Source organism: Daphnia magna, linkage group LG5, assembly GCF_020631705.1.
Source record: "Daphnia magna isolate NIES linkage group LG5, ASM2063170v1.1, whole genome shotgun sequence".
NCBI classification, from domain to species: Eukaryota; Metazoa; Arthropoda; class Branchiopoda; order Diplostraca; family Daphniidae; genus Daphnia; species Daphnia magna.
The window spans coordinates 972,993-988,394 of record NC_059186.1 but is presented as its reverse complement, the minus strand read 5'-3'; the positions used below and the strand labels follow the sequence as shown (position 1 = coordinate 988,394).

The 15,402-nt window shown below is 39.1% G+C and overlaps 3 protein-coding genes and 2 long non-coding RNA genes across 8 annotated transcripts; 1 reads left to right on the top strand and 4 right to left on the bottom strand.

Annotated features, from left to right (window-relative positions):
* LOC116922303 (oxysterol-binding protein-related protein 8) lies at window positions 1–4,979 on the bottom strand. Of its 2 annotated transcripts, XM_032928678.2 has the most exons (13): window positions 4,705–4,979; window positions 4,130–4,519; window positions 3,967–4,052; window positions 3,762–3,900; window positions 3,427–3,693; window positions 3,125–3,325; window positions 2,792–3,021; window positions 2,554–2,732; window positions 2,201–2,475; window positions 1,940–2,136; window positions 1,604–1,873; window positions 1,061–1,542; window positions 1–993 (listed from the first exon to the last, which is right to left on the bottom strand). In XM_032928678.2, the coding sequence occupies exons 2-13, from the start codon at window positions 4,488–4,490 to the stop codon at window positions 777–779; spliced, it is 2,904 nt and encodes a 967-aa protein (XP_032784569.1). In that variant the 5' UTR covers window positions 4,491–4,519; window positions 4,705–4,979; the 3' UTR covers window positions 1–776. The 2 variants fall into 2 exon arrangements, with proteins under 2 accessions (XP_032784569.1, XP_032784574.1); XM_032928683.2 differs by lacking the exon at window positions 3,125–3,325.
* A 1,275-nt stretch (window positions 4,980–6,254) lies between these two features.
* LOC116922315 (nucleoporin p58/p45) lies at window positions 6,255–9,384 on the bottom strand. 2 transcript variants are annotated; one of them, XM_032928699.2, is made up of 11 exons: window positions 9,290–9,375; window positions 8,736–8,894; window positions 8,376–8,647; window positions 7,868–7,999; window positions 7,704–7,791; window positions 7,471–7,645; window positions 7,281–7,411; window positions 7,152–7,219; window positions 6,851–7,078; window positions 6,618–6,788; window positions 6,255–6,424 (listed from the first exon to the last, which is right to left on the bottom strand). In XM_032928699.2, exons 2-11 carry the CDS (start codon window positions 8,816–8,818, stop codon window positions 6,330–6,332), a joined length of 1,443 nt encoding a protein of 480 aa, XP_032784590.2. In that variant the 5' UTR covers window positions 8,819–8,894; window positions 9,290–9,375; the 3' UTR covers window positions 6,255–6,329. The 2 variants fall into 2 exon arrangements, with proteins under 2 accessions (XP_032784590.2, XP_045030007.1); XM_045174072.1 differs by lacking the exon at window positions 6,618–6,788 and having other exon boundaries at window positions 9,290–9,384.
* A 1,788-nt stretch (window positions 9,385–11,172) lies between these two features.
* LOC116922376 lies at window positions 11,173–13,025 on the top strand. Its single transcript, XR_004393973.2, has 2 exons — window positions 11,173–11,837; window positions 12,499–13,025. It is a non-coding gene; the product is annotated as an uncharacterized LOC116922376 (long non-coding RNA).
* On the bottom strand, window positions 11,588–12,566 carry LOC116922395. Its single transcript, XR_004394004.2, has 2 exons — window positions 12,301–12,566; window positions 11,588–12,220 (listed from the first exon to the last, which is right to left on the bottom strand). It is a non-coding gene; the product is annotated as an uncharacterized LOC116922395 (long non-coding RNA).
* A 418-nt stretch (window positions 13,026–13,443) lies between the features above and the next one.
* Window positions 13,444–15,360, bottom strand: LOC116922342 (tetraspanin-9). 2 transcript variants are annotated; one of them, XM_032928736.2, is made up of 6 exons: window positions 15,168–15,342; window positions 14,725–14,916; window positions 14,429–14,611; window positions 14,237–14,348; window positions 14,055–14,179; window positions 13,444–13,985 (listed from the first exon to the last, which is right to left on the bottom strand). In XM_032928736.2, the coding sequence occupies exons 1-6, from the start codon at window positions 15,237–15,239 to the stop codon at window positions 13,884–13,886; spliced, it is 786 nt and encodes a 261-aa protein (XP_032784627.2). In that variant the 5' UTR covers window positions 15,240–15,342; the 3' UTR covers window positions 13,444–13,883. The 2 variants fall into 2 exon arrangements, with proteins under 2 accessions (XP_032784627.2, XP_032784626.2); XM_032928735.2 differs by having other exon boundaries at window positions 14,055–14,348; window positions 15,168–15,360.
* Window positions 15,361–15,402: the final 42 nt, after the last annotated feature.

Genomic DNA, 15,402 nt, shown 5'->3' with positions numbered 1-15,402 from the left:
TTCAGAGGGAACACGTGTACGTGTATTGAGAGGATATCGCTTTATAATCGAAAAAAGATACAGTTTCACAGATCTTGCCATGTAAGGTGTAACACAATATATCATTGGTAAATGGACAATTTCGCATTGACACAGGCGAATGGGTGAAAACTCGGCACAGATGGATGAGAAGACGAAAGGGAGAGAAATAGGAGAAAAGTATTGACGACTTGAAGATGATAGGAAAATCGAAGCAAAGTTAAGGAAATGTGGCAATAAGCAAGGGAGAAAAAGTCGAAAGATATCAATGGAAGAGGAGGAATGTCAAGACAGCACATAATATAATCAAATGTCATGGCACTTGATCTCTCTACTTATCGTTTTCGGCTGCAAGTTCCTGTTTTGTTTCCGCCCTAAAATCCCTGTTGCATCACAAATACAGTCCCTTGCCATGAGGTCATACTAAATAAATGTCTCATAAATATCTGGATAAATAGAACATGGAAGGAATGCTTTTGCTCCAATAGTTCACATCACTTTTAAATAAAGAAATGGGGGAAAAAAAGACTGGTGTTGAGTACGCATTTGGGTAGAGTGGGCAAGAGGGGAAACGGATCGACTAGCTCTCGTTACTTCACCATATTACCTCATTTTTGTTTCATGTAAAAAGCAAGACTCATTCTTTCCTCTTGCCTCAGCACGCAGAGATTTCTTAATAGACTGTGAGGTTTTTGGCGTTGCGAACAAATCTTTTTTAACTTTAAAATCAAATAAACTTTTCGAAAATTAATCGACGATCATTTCTTCCAATACAACCAAAGAACCACCTGGCACAGGGCCAGCACTAGAACGACCAGGTAAAGGTCACGGGATGCCGATCCACGCGCCATCCTCTTTGGACCCATCACCTGATGCTGTTGCAACACCATTGACTGAATGCTGTTTTGAATCCGATTCAATTTGTCCTGCGTTTCACGATGCGATTCTTCCAGGTACTGCAGTACATGATTCCAGCTATTTCCACAACAAAACCGTTTGTAAATTAACATGATTTCCGTTTTCTTTTGTAAACAGGTTTTACCTGGTGGGTCCACTCCTCAACTGGCGCTTATCACCCATCAATCGACTGTCTTCTTCAGAGCTATGTATCTGATCACCTTCGGCTGAAGAACTGATGCTTCCGTCAACATTCCTTCGCCGTATGGCACTTGTTCCATTGGCATTAGACTCATTCAATGGTTTCCGAAATTCGGCCCCGTTTGGCGACAAGACCAACTGTTGCCTAATAGATTCTGATTGCCTTTCGACACTGACTATGCTGGCTTCACGAATCATTGGCGTTCGATGCCGAGTTTTGGTGGCAATAACAAAGTTACTTTCGTACTGGACAACGTCATTGCGCTGATCCCACGGGCGGACGTCGGCATGTCGGTAATGCCAGGAATCCGTCACGGGATCCAATTCAAAGCAGCGAGGGATCCACGTTTCATTTTGGGATATTCGCAATTTGGTGGCCTTCCTTTGCTCCTCTTCCAAAATGGTTTTCTCGCTCGTAGCCAATTCCTAATCAAAGAAAAAGGAAATGTACACTCAGTTTTATTAGATTAGAAAAGTCAATGCTGACCTGATTTTCTTGGCGAATGGCGGCTGCGACTTTGCTCCACAATTTATCCGATTCATACTCAAGCTGTTCTTCAGCTGCAACAGTCCAACGCTTGAGCCTCGCAGCTCTGACTTCTGACGTTGGATTCCACAGTGTCTGTTTCTCGCCCGTTCGCTTGTCTTCGATCGTAATGCAGTCATCCCAATAGCCTGAAATAATGGCCAGCGTTTCTTTGCCCAATCGAAGTTTGCCCGTCACGTAGTTCATAAAATCCGCACCGCCAATCATCGGCTGTAATAAAACCGGAATAAGGAGTAATACAAAAATTAATTTATTTATGACGTAAGATGGCAGTACTTTGAGCTTAAACTCTAGATCCGCGCGGTAGCCCGTCTTTTCACATTTGAGACAGACTTCGCCGCCCATTTCCATGGTGAGCGTCCCAAGAAGGATTCCCTTACAATGAGCATAAGGCATAGTGATGATGTAATCTTCACCACGCGGCAACAAAGTCAGACGTGCCGATCCATCCAGCAGAGCAGACAATGAGTTTCCTACAGGTAAGGGATGTTTAAGAGGCTCAATTGCATCTAGATTTATTTGTAGTAGAGATTGTACCGTAAAACTTTGATTTTGCCAGAATGGTAGCTGACAGGGTGAAACCATCTTTACGATTAGTGACGTAAAGAGCCGATATGGGAGGATGATGGGACACTTGTTCGGCGATATAGAAAGTAGTGGATCCGTTTGGATGTTTCCAACAACAACGAAAAACTTCTCCCAGAATAGGATTATATGGTTTCTTAAGTCCCTTTGGTTTTTTATAGAAACCAGACAGATACCACTGAACCACTGTCTTCATTCGCGTGAAAGGATCGTCTTCTAAAACCGCCCTATATTTAAAAAAAAATGCACAGTAGTTAAAACGGATACCAAATCGAAGGTATGGTGAAAGAGAGCGAGAGTCTAACCTGGACAAGATATCCGCGTGATAATAATAATCAGATAATTTATCAAGAAAAGAGCGCGGTTCCAGGATGAACGTAGGCAAGACTACCTTTGACAAATCCATTCCTGGACGCACTTGTTTGACAAGGAACCAAATTAAGCTCTTGTTATCATCCGCCAATTCTTCCGTCAACTCTCCAGTCTTTCAAAAGAAATAATATTACGTTATGAAATCATTTGTTTAATAAAAGGGCGCAATACCGAGCCAAATTCTTCTTCCTGTTGGACAACGTACGTCGTCTCGATAGGCGATTCATCGAGCGATCTCAACTCATCTTCCTCAGATTCCGAATCAGAATGATGCGAATCGTGGCGTGTTCGAGGAAGACGTGGCCCCATCGTGGCGAAATCGGCAACATCTACTACGGAGCCGGACCGGCGCTCGGCTTCCGTCACATCATTTTCATCCGTATGACTAGTATCGTCGAAATCTAAAGGGGGAAAAAACCAGGAGCGGCAAGGGCAAAAAAAAAGCTGCAATCAAAAGCATCTACATTGAGAAACAACCGCAAAGGCTTCTATTTGGCCCGTTACCACAATCCTGTGGTTCTAACAATTTCCTCGACGAATCGTGTGGAAACCGAGCAAAATAACGAATTTTTTGCAATTGCGGTGAATTGTTCAAACTCGAGCAGGTGGACTGGGCACTCATAGGAGTTGAGTCGTTCGAGGAGAAAGAAGGTGAAATTATGGAAACCAATGGTACTCTTAGGGAATCAAGTACTGGTTCTAGCGCTATTGTTTACGTTGGCAGGGTTGAATTGATCAAATGACAAAAATCATTCACTTCCACCACGAATTGCGCAACGCATTCCAAAGTTGAAAGTATTGTTTACCTTGATCCTTGAAATGTTTTTCGAAATCCGAATCGTTCCAGTGAATTTCGCCGCTCTGAGAAGCTGGCGCACCACAACTTGGCTGCCCAGACGTAAGGTCCGAGACAAGACCTTCTGCCAAATTGGTGCTTCGAGTGCTCATGGAACGGATAAGCAAAGAAGAGCACTTCAAGGCTAATTCCAGGGCATCCATCCAACATTTGCCTGCTCCTTGAGAGGACACGCGGAAAATCAAGTGAGAAGTGGGGAGCGGCTGAATTGGCGCGGCTACATAAAAACGTTTGTGGTTTTTAAATTTTGGGGTTATTCTTTAATGTTTGCTAATTATTGCTTACGAATTGTTTCTCCCAAGGGGCCTTTAGGCGCCCATATCGATTGGTCCAAGGGGTGATATAATTTGAAACAGAAACCATCTTTTTTCGAAGGACGTTCAATTAATTTGCACATACTCAACAGTATAGTGCCAACCCAATCCTGCAGAAAATTTACAATTAATAATTTACGACTAAAACATTACTCGAGACCGCTAATATAATTCACCTTTGCTTTGTCACTCTTGTACAGCAAGATGACACCTGGTTTCAGAATGCACCATAGCTTTGTCCAGCTCTTAAGCATTCCTCTCACTAAAAAAAGTGTTTTTTTAAATGTCTGTATCTGGTATACATTCTGTTTTATCACACAAGAGAAATGATGGTTTTACCTTTGAGCCAATCTGCTAGAACAACAACAGCTGGGTCTTTGAAGGAACACAGCAACTCGTTGGCAGCCTTTTTCTTTTCGAACCTGTAATTCTTCCTCTGTAGTTTGTAAGATTCCTTTCTGGCAACAATATACCCAGATGCAGGGGCCGTTCCAGGACTGCTAGAAGGTGCTGAATCTCCATTTCCCGATCCCTGCCAGTCAAGTTGTTGAGTCTCATTGCAAAGAACTGGATCTATAACAGACTGCGGCACCTGGGCACTTTCTGTAGACGAAGCATTCTTGAACTTGTTTGGTGTGGACGTGTAGGGGTTTGGTGAAGAAGGCTGTGAAGGAATAGGTTCTACTGAAGAACGATCCATTTCCTGATAACAGCCACAGATTACCTAACCTAAAGTGAAGTGGTTGAATTGTGTTGAATATGGTAGGTTACATATTTCAATTGCCCATAGACTTGTGTAAAAAATAGTCAAATGATTGGAAATCAAAAATACTGTGCTGCACAATCTACGATATCTCCCGAAGTTTCATTTGAAAAACAAACAAAGTCCAACGATTATAGATCCAACGGATTACCTATATAGCATTAGCCAGAGAGTGTGTAAATGTCAATAACAAACGAACGTCGTCTTGACGGCTACTACGTTGAAAACTAAAAACACCGGGCTAAAAGAACAAGCTGAACATGCACAATTTCACTCGCTCCATTCGAAAAGAAGAAAACAAACGATGGTAGCATCAGTAATAGAAAAATGTGTCGTGATAGTCAGTCACGAGATGCTGACGACGGCCAAGCAAGGCGAAATTCAATAAACAGACAGCACAGCACACAGTGCAGCATTAACGAGAGTAGCATACAGTTCGGAGCAGCGACTATGGCAACCGGACAACATGGGGGAGGATCAGAACTAGCGACCATCCGTTGCCTTTCTGAAATAAAGCGTAACACATACAGCGCGTTTGTCAAGACCCAAGACCGGGAAAAGATAGGGCCTTCCCTGAACAAGTGTGCATGATAAAACAACCGCCCGCTGGACCGCTTCTCGTCGTCGCTTTTACTAGTTTTTTTTTCCTTTTTTTTTTGACAAGGGAATAGAGCTGATGTTGCCTGCTGCGAGTACGATCGTTAACGATGACTTCAGCAAGAGCTCGTTAACGAATTGTACAGTCACATCCTCTTTTTATTGATCCACCCATCATTATTTTGGCTGACTCTAGGTTTCATTAAAGATCATAGACAGTTGACGTCCCGTATAAAGGTTAAAAGTGCCTTTCTTTTTTTGTACCCCATTTCCATTGCGACAAATGTCTCTAATTGAGTAACTGTACTACGCACTCCACCCTTTTATCGAAATATAAGATAGACTATCAGTTGTGTTCATTATGTTCATGTGATCAGATTGCAAAAATAAATCGCTGAGCCGACAAAACAAACAATCTGCGCACGGTCTCGTGCACTCACGTTCTGCATCAAAGAAAGTCGAACAATAAAGACCTGGATGCTGGACGATCTTAAGCAATGAATCGATCACTCCCGAGGCAATCGTGTGCTCTTTCATGCGAGATGCGACTGCAAGCTATTTCCTAGCAAGATTGGAATGCAATTATTCACTGTAATCTGATGTACGCAAGACATCGGCCAACCAAGGCGCACTGCGCTATATAGCTGCTGCAAATGGACGGGCAGCTTTTTGTTTGTAAGAGACCAATTTCAACGATCGAAACTTCTTGCCTGGAACGGAAATCAATATCTTTGCCGCAACCCTGCAAGTTGTCTATCGTATCCGACGTCATGCACCAGTACTATTCCAGGTATGACCTCAGGCAACAGTTGACAGTTGCAGTATAACACTAACCATGTTTCGTGCAAGACAGTTCCTTACAAGAGCACTCACCGTTCTATTAGTTCAATTGAAGACTTTATCCAACAGCTGACACTACTATAGCGCCCGAACCCAACTTTTTTTTCTTTTTCAGGTAAAGCTAACATAAAACTTTCTTGCGACGCTAGCACGTGTTCCTGTTCGGCAGCCAGAACTTTAGGTTACTGAGAGAGAAAAAGAGAGCGAAAGGACAGTCCTTTTTTTTTTTTGCTCGAATACTTGAGAACGTGCAGAAGACGCATATGGAAATTATCGTTTATTCAAAAACGGATGTTTACAGCATGAATCTTGAAGAAGAAGAAGAGTGCAGGGGTAAATTTAGCGCTTGTTCCTTTTATTGCCAGGGGGCGGGCTTTGCAACTGGAAGCTGGAATTGGCTGACTGCAACGACTGCGCAGAGCTACCAAAAAAACCTAAAGTTGCCAATACAAAAACAAAAATAAAGGGGGAAGAAAAAAAAATAAACAAAAATAGCGATGGAAAAATAAAAGGGTATTCAAAAACGTTCTTCATAAACTATAAAATAGTACAAGCCAGCAAAAGAAGCTGACAGCTACTGGATTGGTTTATTGAAATTGGTCCATTCTTTGGTCCAAGAACTTGTACCTGCCGACCGACTTGGCGTCCCGAAGGTTAGACTACCTGCGCTACTACTCGGCAGAACAGAACTACTATTAGCTAACGAGGAGCCAAAGCTCAGACCTCCACTAGTACCACCAGAACTTTGAACAGAGCTGGAGAGATGATTCAACGTTCGAGATAGCGGATCTGAAGTGCCTGTGCACATTAGAACAAAAATAAAGTACTGAAAACTAGTGATAGGCAAATGCGTTCTATACCTCCAAATGGAGACGGCCCACTTCCAATTTTGTTTAATTGGCTAACCAGTGACGATTTGGAAGAGACATGGCTCTTTGATGCAAAAATATCAGTTGGATCATTCAAAACTCGCCGTCTGTATGTCAAATAATCGTCTTTGTAGTTTTGAAGCGTAGTATGAATCATATGGACACGTCCAGCCAACAAAACGAAAGCTTCGTGCAGCTTTTTCATCGTTCCCATCAATTCTGAAAAAATATTTCGCAAAAAAAAAATGGAAAATGTTATACAGAAAGTTGTGTACCAAAATGCGTTCGCTACCTTGAGGTGTTAACGCTTGTTGCTTGCTCATGGCCAATAGATTTCTTTCTGTATCCTCGATTTGTTGCCTACAAAAGGGTAGAATGAAGTGAAAAAGCTTTAAAAAAAAAAAATTACAAAATTAATTACTTGTAAAACTGCATCCGCTGTTCGAAATCGGCCACTAAGCGCACAAAGTATTCTAGGGGCGAGGTGTTATCCAGTTGCATACTTGGCGCTGTTTCTTTGGTGCGCTGTGCAATTTCCGCATTTTTTATTTCCTAAAATCAATTAAAATGAGTTCTTCTGTTTCTAAGTGGAACAGCAAGGTGTGACTTACGAGTGCTACATCATGCTTCAGTTTGTGAACCAGGGCAGAATGCTGCTGAATGTTATTGGCCAAATTGGACAGGATATTCTTCAACGTCTCAACTTCTTCGCCAACCTTTTCTGGGGCTTTGCTACTTCCTCGACTGACCTCATCTTTTTTAGCTTTTTGTTGTTTCACATGCTTTCTATACATCAAAGAAGATTTAACTCTTTGCGCAAAGAAAAACCTGCTTGTCAACTTACTTGAACTCTTCTACTGATTGAGTTATCTCAGCAGGAACTGGCATTTCGTTAAAAGCTTTGGAATCAGATTTTCCTTGTGAGTTTGATGCTAGAGTGGTCAAATAAAAATATGTTTCAAATGAAATGAATATATATTACTTTAAAAGATGATGTGGCAAGCTTACCAGCAGGATCACCTCCAAATGGTGTGGAATTAATACCCCCAAGGCCAAGAGAAGGTGCTGTTGTTGTAGTTGATATGACATTGGTAGAAAGCCCAGATAAAGGTGCACTTGATACTGAGCCCAATCCAAACCCTAAAATATTTGTTCAAATTTAAAAAAGAAAACATTAGACCAGCAGCTGTAAGAACTTTAGCAATGTAGAACATGTGATATGTTTAGAATAGTTCAATCTAATTACATCCTAATACCACTAACATTGTAGTTAACACAGTGGTAACATTAAGGTGATTCAATTCTTGCCAGCTATACAAGTAAGTTTATAAATTTAGTCATATTAATGAGCAAATTTTAAAAATTATTCAGAAAAAAGACCTTATAAATAACAAGACTTAAAAAATAAACACACAATTTTCATTATAAAATTGCAACTTATAGACTGTTTTCCATTGTCTAGAGAATCTGAATCCCTATTAATTAACTTAAAGGGAACCCAGTATCTATAAATTACCTGTTGCATTAAATCCTCCAAATCCAAAGGTAGCTCCTGTCCCTGATGTTGTGGCAGTTGCAGTGTTTGAAGGAACACTTGAAAAACTGAAAGCTTGTGTAGCTTGTGGTGTTGATCCAAAGCCAAAACTACCCGCTGAAGATGTATTGGTTGCTCCTAATTGGAAACCTCCGGCTTGCTGAGGAGCAGTAGAGGTTCCAAACGAAAACGGTGCAGCGCTGCTAGTTGCTGGGACAGTACCAAAAGAGAACGAGGAACTTGATGGTGCAGGACTAAAGAAAGAGGAAAAATAACAAGAAAAAAAGAGATTATGCCACTAGGAGTTCATGTACTGTACAGCATCAAGAAGACAATTCTTACTTGCCAAACGACTGTGCACCAAACGTCTGTGCTCCAAAAGTGGAAGGTTGTGAGGGTTGATTAGAAGACAAATTAAAAGACATCGTGATATTTTTTCCAAATTTTTTACAACATTTAAATAATGTGGCAAAGTCAAACGACAGCAGAATATACTAATACCATAGACAACGAAGTGGAAGACCGCTAACGCCTATATAAAAGAAAGGGAAACAATCGAATGTTTTTCCATTTTCCCCATCTCCCTATCTCGAAAATTCAAAAAAAAAATTTTGTCTCGGGGAAATGGGGAAAAATAAAACAATGTAAAAGTAATACACACATACTAAATAATTTACATTTTTTTTTTTTTTTTTTTTTTTTTTTTTTTTTTTTTTTTTTTTTTTTTTTTTTTTTTTTTTTTTTTTTTTTTTTTTTTTTTTAATTTTAAAAAAAAAATTTTTTTTTTTTTTTGGGTTTCTCCCCCCTTTTTGCGTTTTTTCCCCCCTTTTCCCCCTCTCTCCCCCTACCCTTTTGGCCCCCTTCGTGGTCTTCCACTTCGTTGTCTATGCTAATACTCAACAGATTTTACTATCGTTTATCGTTAGTCATTTGTTTTTTCTAACAGCGATGCCGCGTTACCAAATTGTTTTCTTTGAAGTTTGAATGGGTAGGGATCAGCCCCGATCACATTCTAATCGGGGACACCGCTAACGTTCACCGATAAAAATGAATCGGGGAAGTTCGGTGCGGAACGGTGCTATAATCGGTGCTACACTGGTCAGCCATTAGGGGGTTAGTCTTACCAGTGACCTTGCGTTCTGATAGGCCAACGAGAATCACGTGACTAGGGTCACATTTTGTTCTTGTTGGCCGCAGGGCAACTGCCAATTTAGAACACTATTCATTGATAATCGGGGAAGGCACTGATCAGCGAAATCACCGCACAGATAAAGATTATTCCCGCACCGAATCGACTGAAAAGTTCCCCGATTGGCGCGGGCCCGAGCGCTATGAATGGGTTTCCAAAATTGTCCAAAACCAAAACCGCCAAAAGCAAAACATAAGAGGGAAAAACTGAAAGTCTGAAACTCTGAACGACTGAAACTGAATGGTTGGCATTCTCTCGGCATTCTCATTATTGCTGTTATCATCTTTAATTTTTATTGTCTCACTCTCTATGATAAAGGATTAGAAGCAGTATACTTGTTGGAAGTAGAGAGGAATAGTAGGATAAAATAGCCTACTCATTGAACACCAAAGATTTCTTGTTCTTTCTGTGAATGTCGGGTTTTTTCCTGGAAATCTTAAAGCTTGCCCGTGTAGTATGATCCAACATATGATTTCAAACTATGTCGAATAAGTCAACACACCACCATAGCCATAGCTTACAGGTCGAGTAGCTTCATCACTTGGCGAGATAAAGGAATTTTATTATCAATTTTTTTATACTCCTGTAGAATTACACATCGCCTTCGCCAGGTTGTTAATAATGGAACGCGAAAAGTTAAAACAGTATTTTGTTCCCAAAAAACAAGTTATGGGCGAATAAGATTGATTTATGTCTGATAGCCCAGTTGGACCTCATTTTTATGTCATAAATTTTTTTTCCACAGCTAAATAAACACATCAAGATATTCCACATATGATTACATATATCGTAAAAAAGCCGAATGTTTCTTTTTTGACCAGTTTCCTGAATTTTTCCAACAATATTATTTGAGACAAAATTTTATACTTTCCATTAGAAGAAATTACGAAAGAACTTAAAATTCGTAGGAGTTCATGATTAGCATTACCAGTAGGTGTTTCTTAAATCCTCGCAATATTTTGAAAAAAGGACATGAAAGTTCTCAGTTTTGGCCTGAAGCCGTATACTGAGGCAACGAGTTGCTAATCTCCTAGAAAAACAAACAAGAAACACAAAGTGTAAATCGATTGTTTTTATTCCATGTGCTCATTCACGTTAATTTCCATATTTCCAGAAAGAAAAAAAAAAGAATTTCATTTTCAATGATTATAATATTGGACGCGCTTTGTTCTTGTTAACGACGGTGTGGCTATGCAGACACCTGTTTATTCTTGGCCTAGGCCTACGAACTTGCGAACGAGTCTGTTTATATTCGTCTCCCTGAGAATGCTTTTCAAAACAGTCCGAACAGGAATTTTTTTCGATATAACATTCAAAGACCATGGGGTGAGCTCGAAAATAAAGAGGAATACATATTTTGAGTTCCAATCTTGTGCCCTTTTCTGTTCATAATACTAAAATCGTTGACGAACTGTCACAGTCAAGATTCCTTGTTTTTTCTTTTTTTGCTGTAAGCTGTAATCATTATGAGTAACGAAGAAACTAAAAAATTATTATAAAACAGAGCACAAGAAAATTCGTCTTGTAGTCGCCTATACGTTACAGTACAGTTAAGACGCCAAACAACATATGAACTAAACAGAGTTCTGACAACATACATCCGAGAAGTCTCAAACCTTGGTGGCATCAGTCTACAGAGTAACTTTATGATAGAAGAAAATCTATAACTTAAGGGTTTTCAAACAGTGTCTGAGTACACTATAATTGGATTTTAAAAAAAGGCAGACACAAGTAGACTAGAAAAAATTTCATCCCATTACACCTGCGACGCAATAACCAAATTTTAAGAAACTCGTCCTTGCACGGTTGCAGTAGTGTCCCTGTAAAGATAATAGGTTTAGAACCAACCAAATAGTTGCGTATAAAGAGAAGACAGTTTCGTTGACGGTCGACCCAGTTGGTAAAAGTGAACGAACTAGATAGCCTAGCACGCTCTCTATATTTTAAAAAGATTGTCGTAAAATTGATTTACTGATCCGTAAAGAATGTCTGTACAAATTTCAAGTAATGCGGTGTCAGTTTATTGGCAGAATCAAACTGAAAGTTTAAGTGAGCTGTTAAAAAAATTCTTACGTAACATTCGCTGTGCAAGCCGTCGTTATCGTGTTCATAACGAATACGATCGACTCAACGATCCAATCATTTCTAAAGCATACTCAACAATGTTGACAGCCGAGAATCGGTGCTCTGGTGAACCGAAACGCCGTTTCTTGAGATGAAATCTCAATCTTCTTGGACTTGAACTCCACAATCGCGTAACATCTTTACCAGAACTATAGGGGGTTTTGGTTTTACAAGGGCTTTTTTAAAAACTAGATTGACGTTACTGTAAGCTTTCAAATCTGTAAAAACATGCTGATTTACAACAAACTTCCCGATAAAGGGAGGGAAAACCATATAAATTTTCCCCTAAATCGATGAAAGATTCAAATGTCTTCTCAGCTGGGTCTTCATTGATTTCGAAGTTGTGAATTCGCACTTAAAGTGGCAGTAAGCAAATTGTAGAAGCTTGCTTTGCGTAATTGAATGGTAAGAAATAATTGGCGTAGAGACTATATCGGAGACTATGTTGAGTATCAAGTATCCCGTGAATCGTGTGTCATCCACACGTCGTAAGTATAGCATGGTAGCATATAGCCTACATTCATGACAAAATTTGATCAGGCTAGTTTCAGAAGACCAGCTATCGTAAAAAATCTGTGGAAAGGTGTAACTTACTGTGCTTCTGTATAGGGGTACGTCTTGCTCATCTATGTGCCCGTTGATGGTGGTCTTAATCATGAGTGATGTTATTACGATTATTTCAGGGGTTACTCAGAAAGTTATTTTGCTCAGAATACTACACCCTATCTTTTAGGGCTTATTTTTAAATTGGGTGCAGACGTTAATTTTAATTAGTTATATCATTTACTTTAGATTATTCCAACTGAAAGTTAAGAAAAAGACCGTTTAGAAGTTCGGTTCTACTCAGGAAAGAAGCGGTTACCCATACGTTCTATATGCTGGCGCCTCCTACTGGTGGACATTATCGGTGCTTACAAGAGTTAAATTTTTTCTCTATGCAGCTGGATTTTACAATTTTCTCCTGGAAAAGTGAAAAGCGCCATGCATCAACTTTGGGATTCAGCTTGTCTACAGTTTCATGTTTTACATTCTATGTTCATATTTGTTTTATTTTTAATGGTTTCACTGTTACCGCACTGAGCAACAATGATTATTGATCAATCACTGGTTTAACGGAAAGACAATAACAATCCATTTTCTATTACTGCATTATATTTCCGTCTGAAGAACTTTTCTGAAGTTAATTAATTTTTGTATGTAATTAACAAGGCGCTGGAACAGCCAATAAAAAAAAAGTTTTATTACTTACTTTAATTAATATAGCACATGTTATAAAACATTCTTGATTTCGTAAATATATTCTTCGATTATCTCCAGCATTTTTGTGTAACTTTTTATGAAAGATTTTTTCCCTTCACACAATCTATCAGACGCCCTTGTGTGCTGCTTGCCTGTGTAAAGAAATTACTAAATCATTAGGAAATTAGGGACATTAAACAAAAAGTTGTTGTAAATTACATGAATGACTCAAGAATTGGTATCGTTAAAATACCGTTGTGATTGGTGTGAAAAAAACAACATGAAATCTTGTTCCATAAGAAACACAAATTTAACGATTTTTTTTTGCTTGGACATGATATAAATAACATACGCAAATTACGAGCATTCTGCAGCATTTCAAACAAAACTGCAAACCTTTCGTGAAATACTGTAGGTAAAGCAAAATTTTTTAAATCTATGGATTACTGGGAGGAGGGGGAATAGAAAACAAAGTTTAAAATGGCAAATGCGGAACTGTATGGTAATAATATAATGTATTTCAGTTAAAATCTGGAGATTCCGAGACGTTACAATAGAAGGCTTTTGCTATAAGTGAGGACTAAATAACATTTCATAATAAGCTGCACTTAGTTAAAGATCGTAGACGTATCACAGAGTTTAAAGTCTACATAATTCGTCACAGAAATGAAGCTCAGGTTAAAAGGGTTGCGACTATTACCGCTCAAATTGTGCTTGCGGAGTTGGATTGTCGAGGAAAATAGTTTGCCATACACTTTCAGGTATCGCGCTCAGTCAGTATGGACTGAACTGTGCGGTCTTATGTTACTAGAATTAGTTTGATTAATTTGACACTATAGCATGCAATGGTAAATTTAGAAAATAAATAAAAAATGTGCCCATTGCAGTGTGCGAGATTATTATCCACTGATTACGGAAAAATGTTCTTTTTTCCTGGTCTATAGCACCGCCGATTGCGATTTAACAGCTTTATAAGTTTTGAACCCGGCTCGGCGTCGAGTTCCACAGAACAGAATCATCGAAGACACTAATCCCAAAAGCTGCGAGGAAAAAAATTTTAAACGTCACATCTGCACGTCGTCCATTGGTTAGTAGAATTTGTATGATACCTGGATGAAGGCAATAAAGAACCCAATTATGCCCACTAGATAAAGACGCTCCTTGAACCAAATTTGGACTTTCTGGTAGCAACCGGAGGGAAACCACATGGAAACTTCTTCCAACTGGCCACAATCTTTTGCAAATATTGTTATCATTTCAAGAGCTGAAGAACAGTATTTTGCTAATATACCATCCATGTACTGAAATGATGGGATGCAGCAAGAATGGGGCACACGTGAATCCCCAGGCCAAGCTGAAATATTGAACCAGTCCTCATAGTGATGAACACCACAGCAACTGAGCTGAATATGGAAAGAAAATTTTACTACATAACACATGTAATATGAGGTAAAAATAGTATTTAATTTTTATTTTCATTTACCTGATGCTGAATATGATTCCAAGCTAGGGTTATTCCAGCATAATGTTCACTGGTATTATAGTGTGTCTGAATACCAGTAAGCAGTTCTTGCTGAAGTGATACAGAAAATGTCTCACTGTACATGAACCCCAAGATTCCACAAACCAGTTCAGCTCCACATAGCATAGCTACTAATATGAAGTACTAGTTGTGGAAAAATAATTCAATATGCATACAAAAATAGAAAAATAAAAAACAAAAAAGAAATAAAAAGAAAAAAGCTTGAAGTGAATAATCACATATTGTTTGTTTCATACTGAAATGAGGAGGCAGGAGCTCTTGAACCAGGCTCCAGAACAGCCAAGAAAAGCAGCGACAAATAAAACTGTACCACTCATAAGAACTACAGAATCTAAACTCAGAAGCTCATGTTGAGGTAGAAGTGAAACATATCCATTGTAAGATATTCGTAGCCAGATGGCAACTCCTATTACTCCACCACCAACTATCTATTTGTAGTTCATGAATGAAATTAAAATGTTAAACATAAGCCTAATATGACTAAAAATATAGTACGCAATTGCTTCTTCATCTACAAAATCGTAAGGGGTATTGGCGCCATTTCAAAATCAATGATCTAAACTCAAACAGTACAACACCAGATCAATCAATCTTGATGCATTTAGATATTTACTTCACAAATAGAATAAACTTATATTGTAACTACGTGAATTGTATCAAAGAGTGAATAATCAAGTACCCAAATTAATCCATTTAAAAGGCCAAAGATTGACCTAATACACGCATAACACATTCTCCGAGATTTCCTCATGTTTGTTTGACAACAAAGATTTGTTTTCGGATAACTGAAACACCAGAGAACTGTCTGCTATCTCCGCCAACAACACATATTCTTTTCTGTGTTGCTTTGTGAGTGTGAGATTGTTAGACTAGTGAATGTTTCTACCAAGGCTCGGCACCCATTACCTGAGACC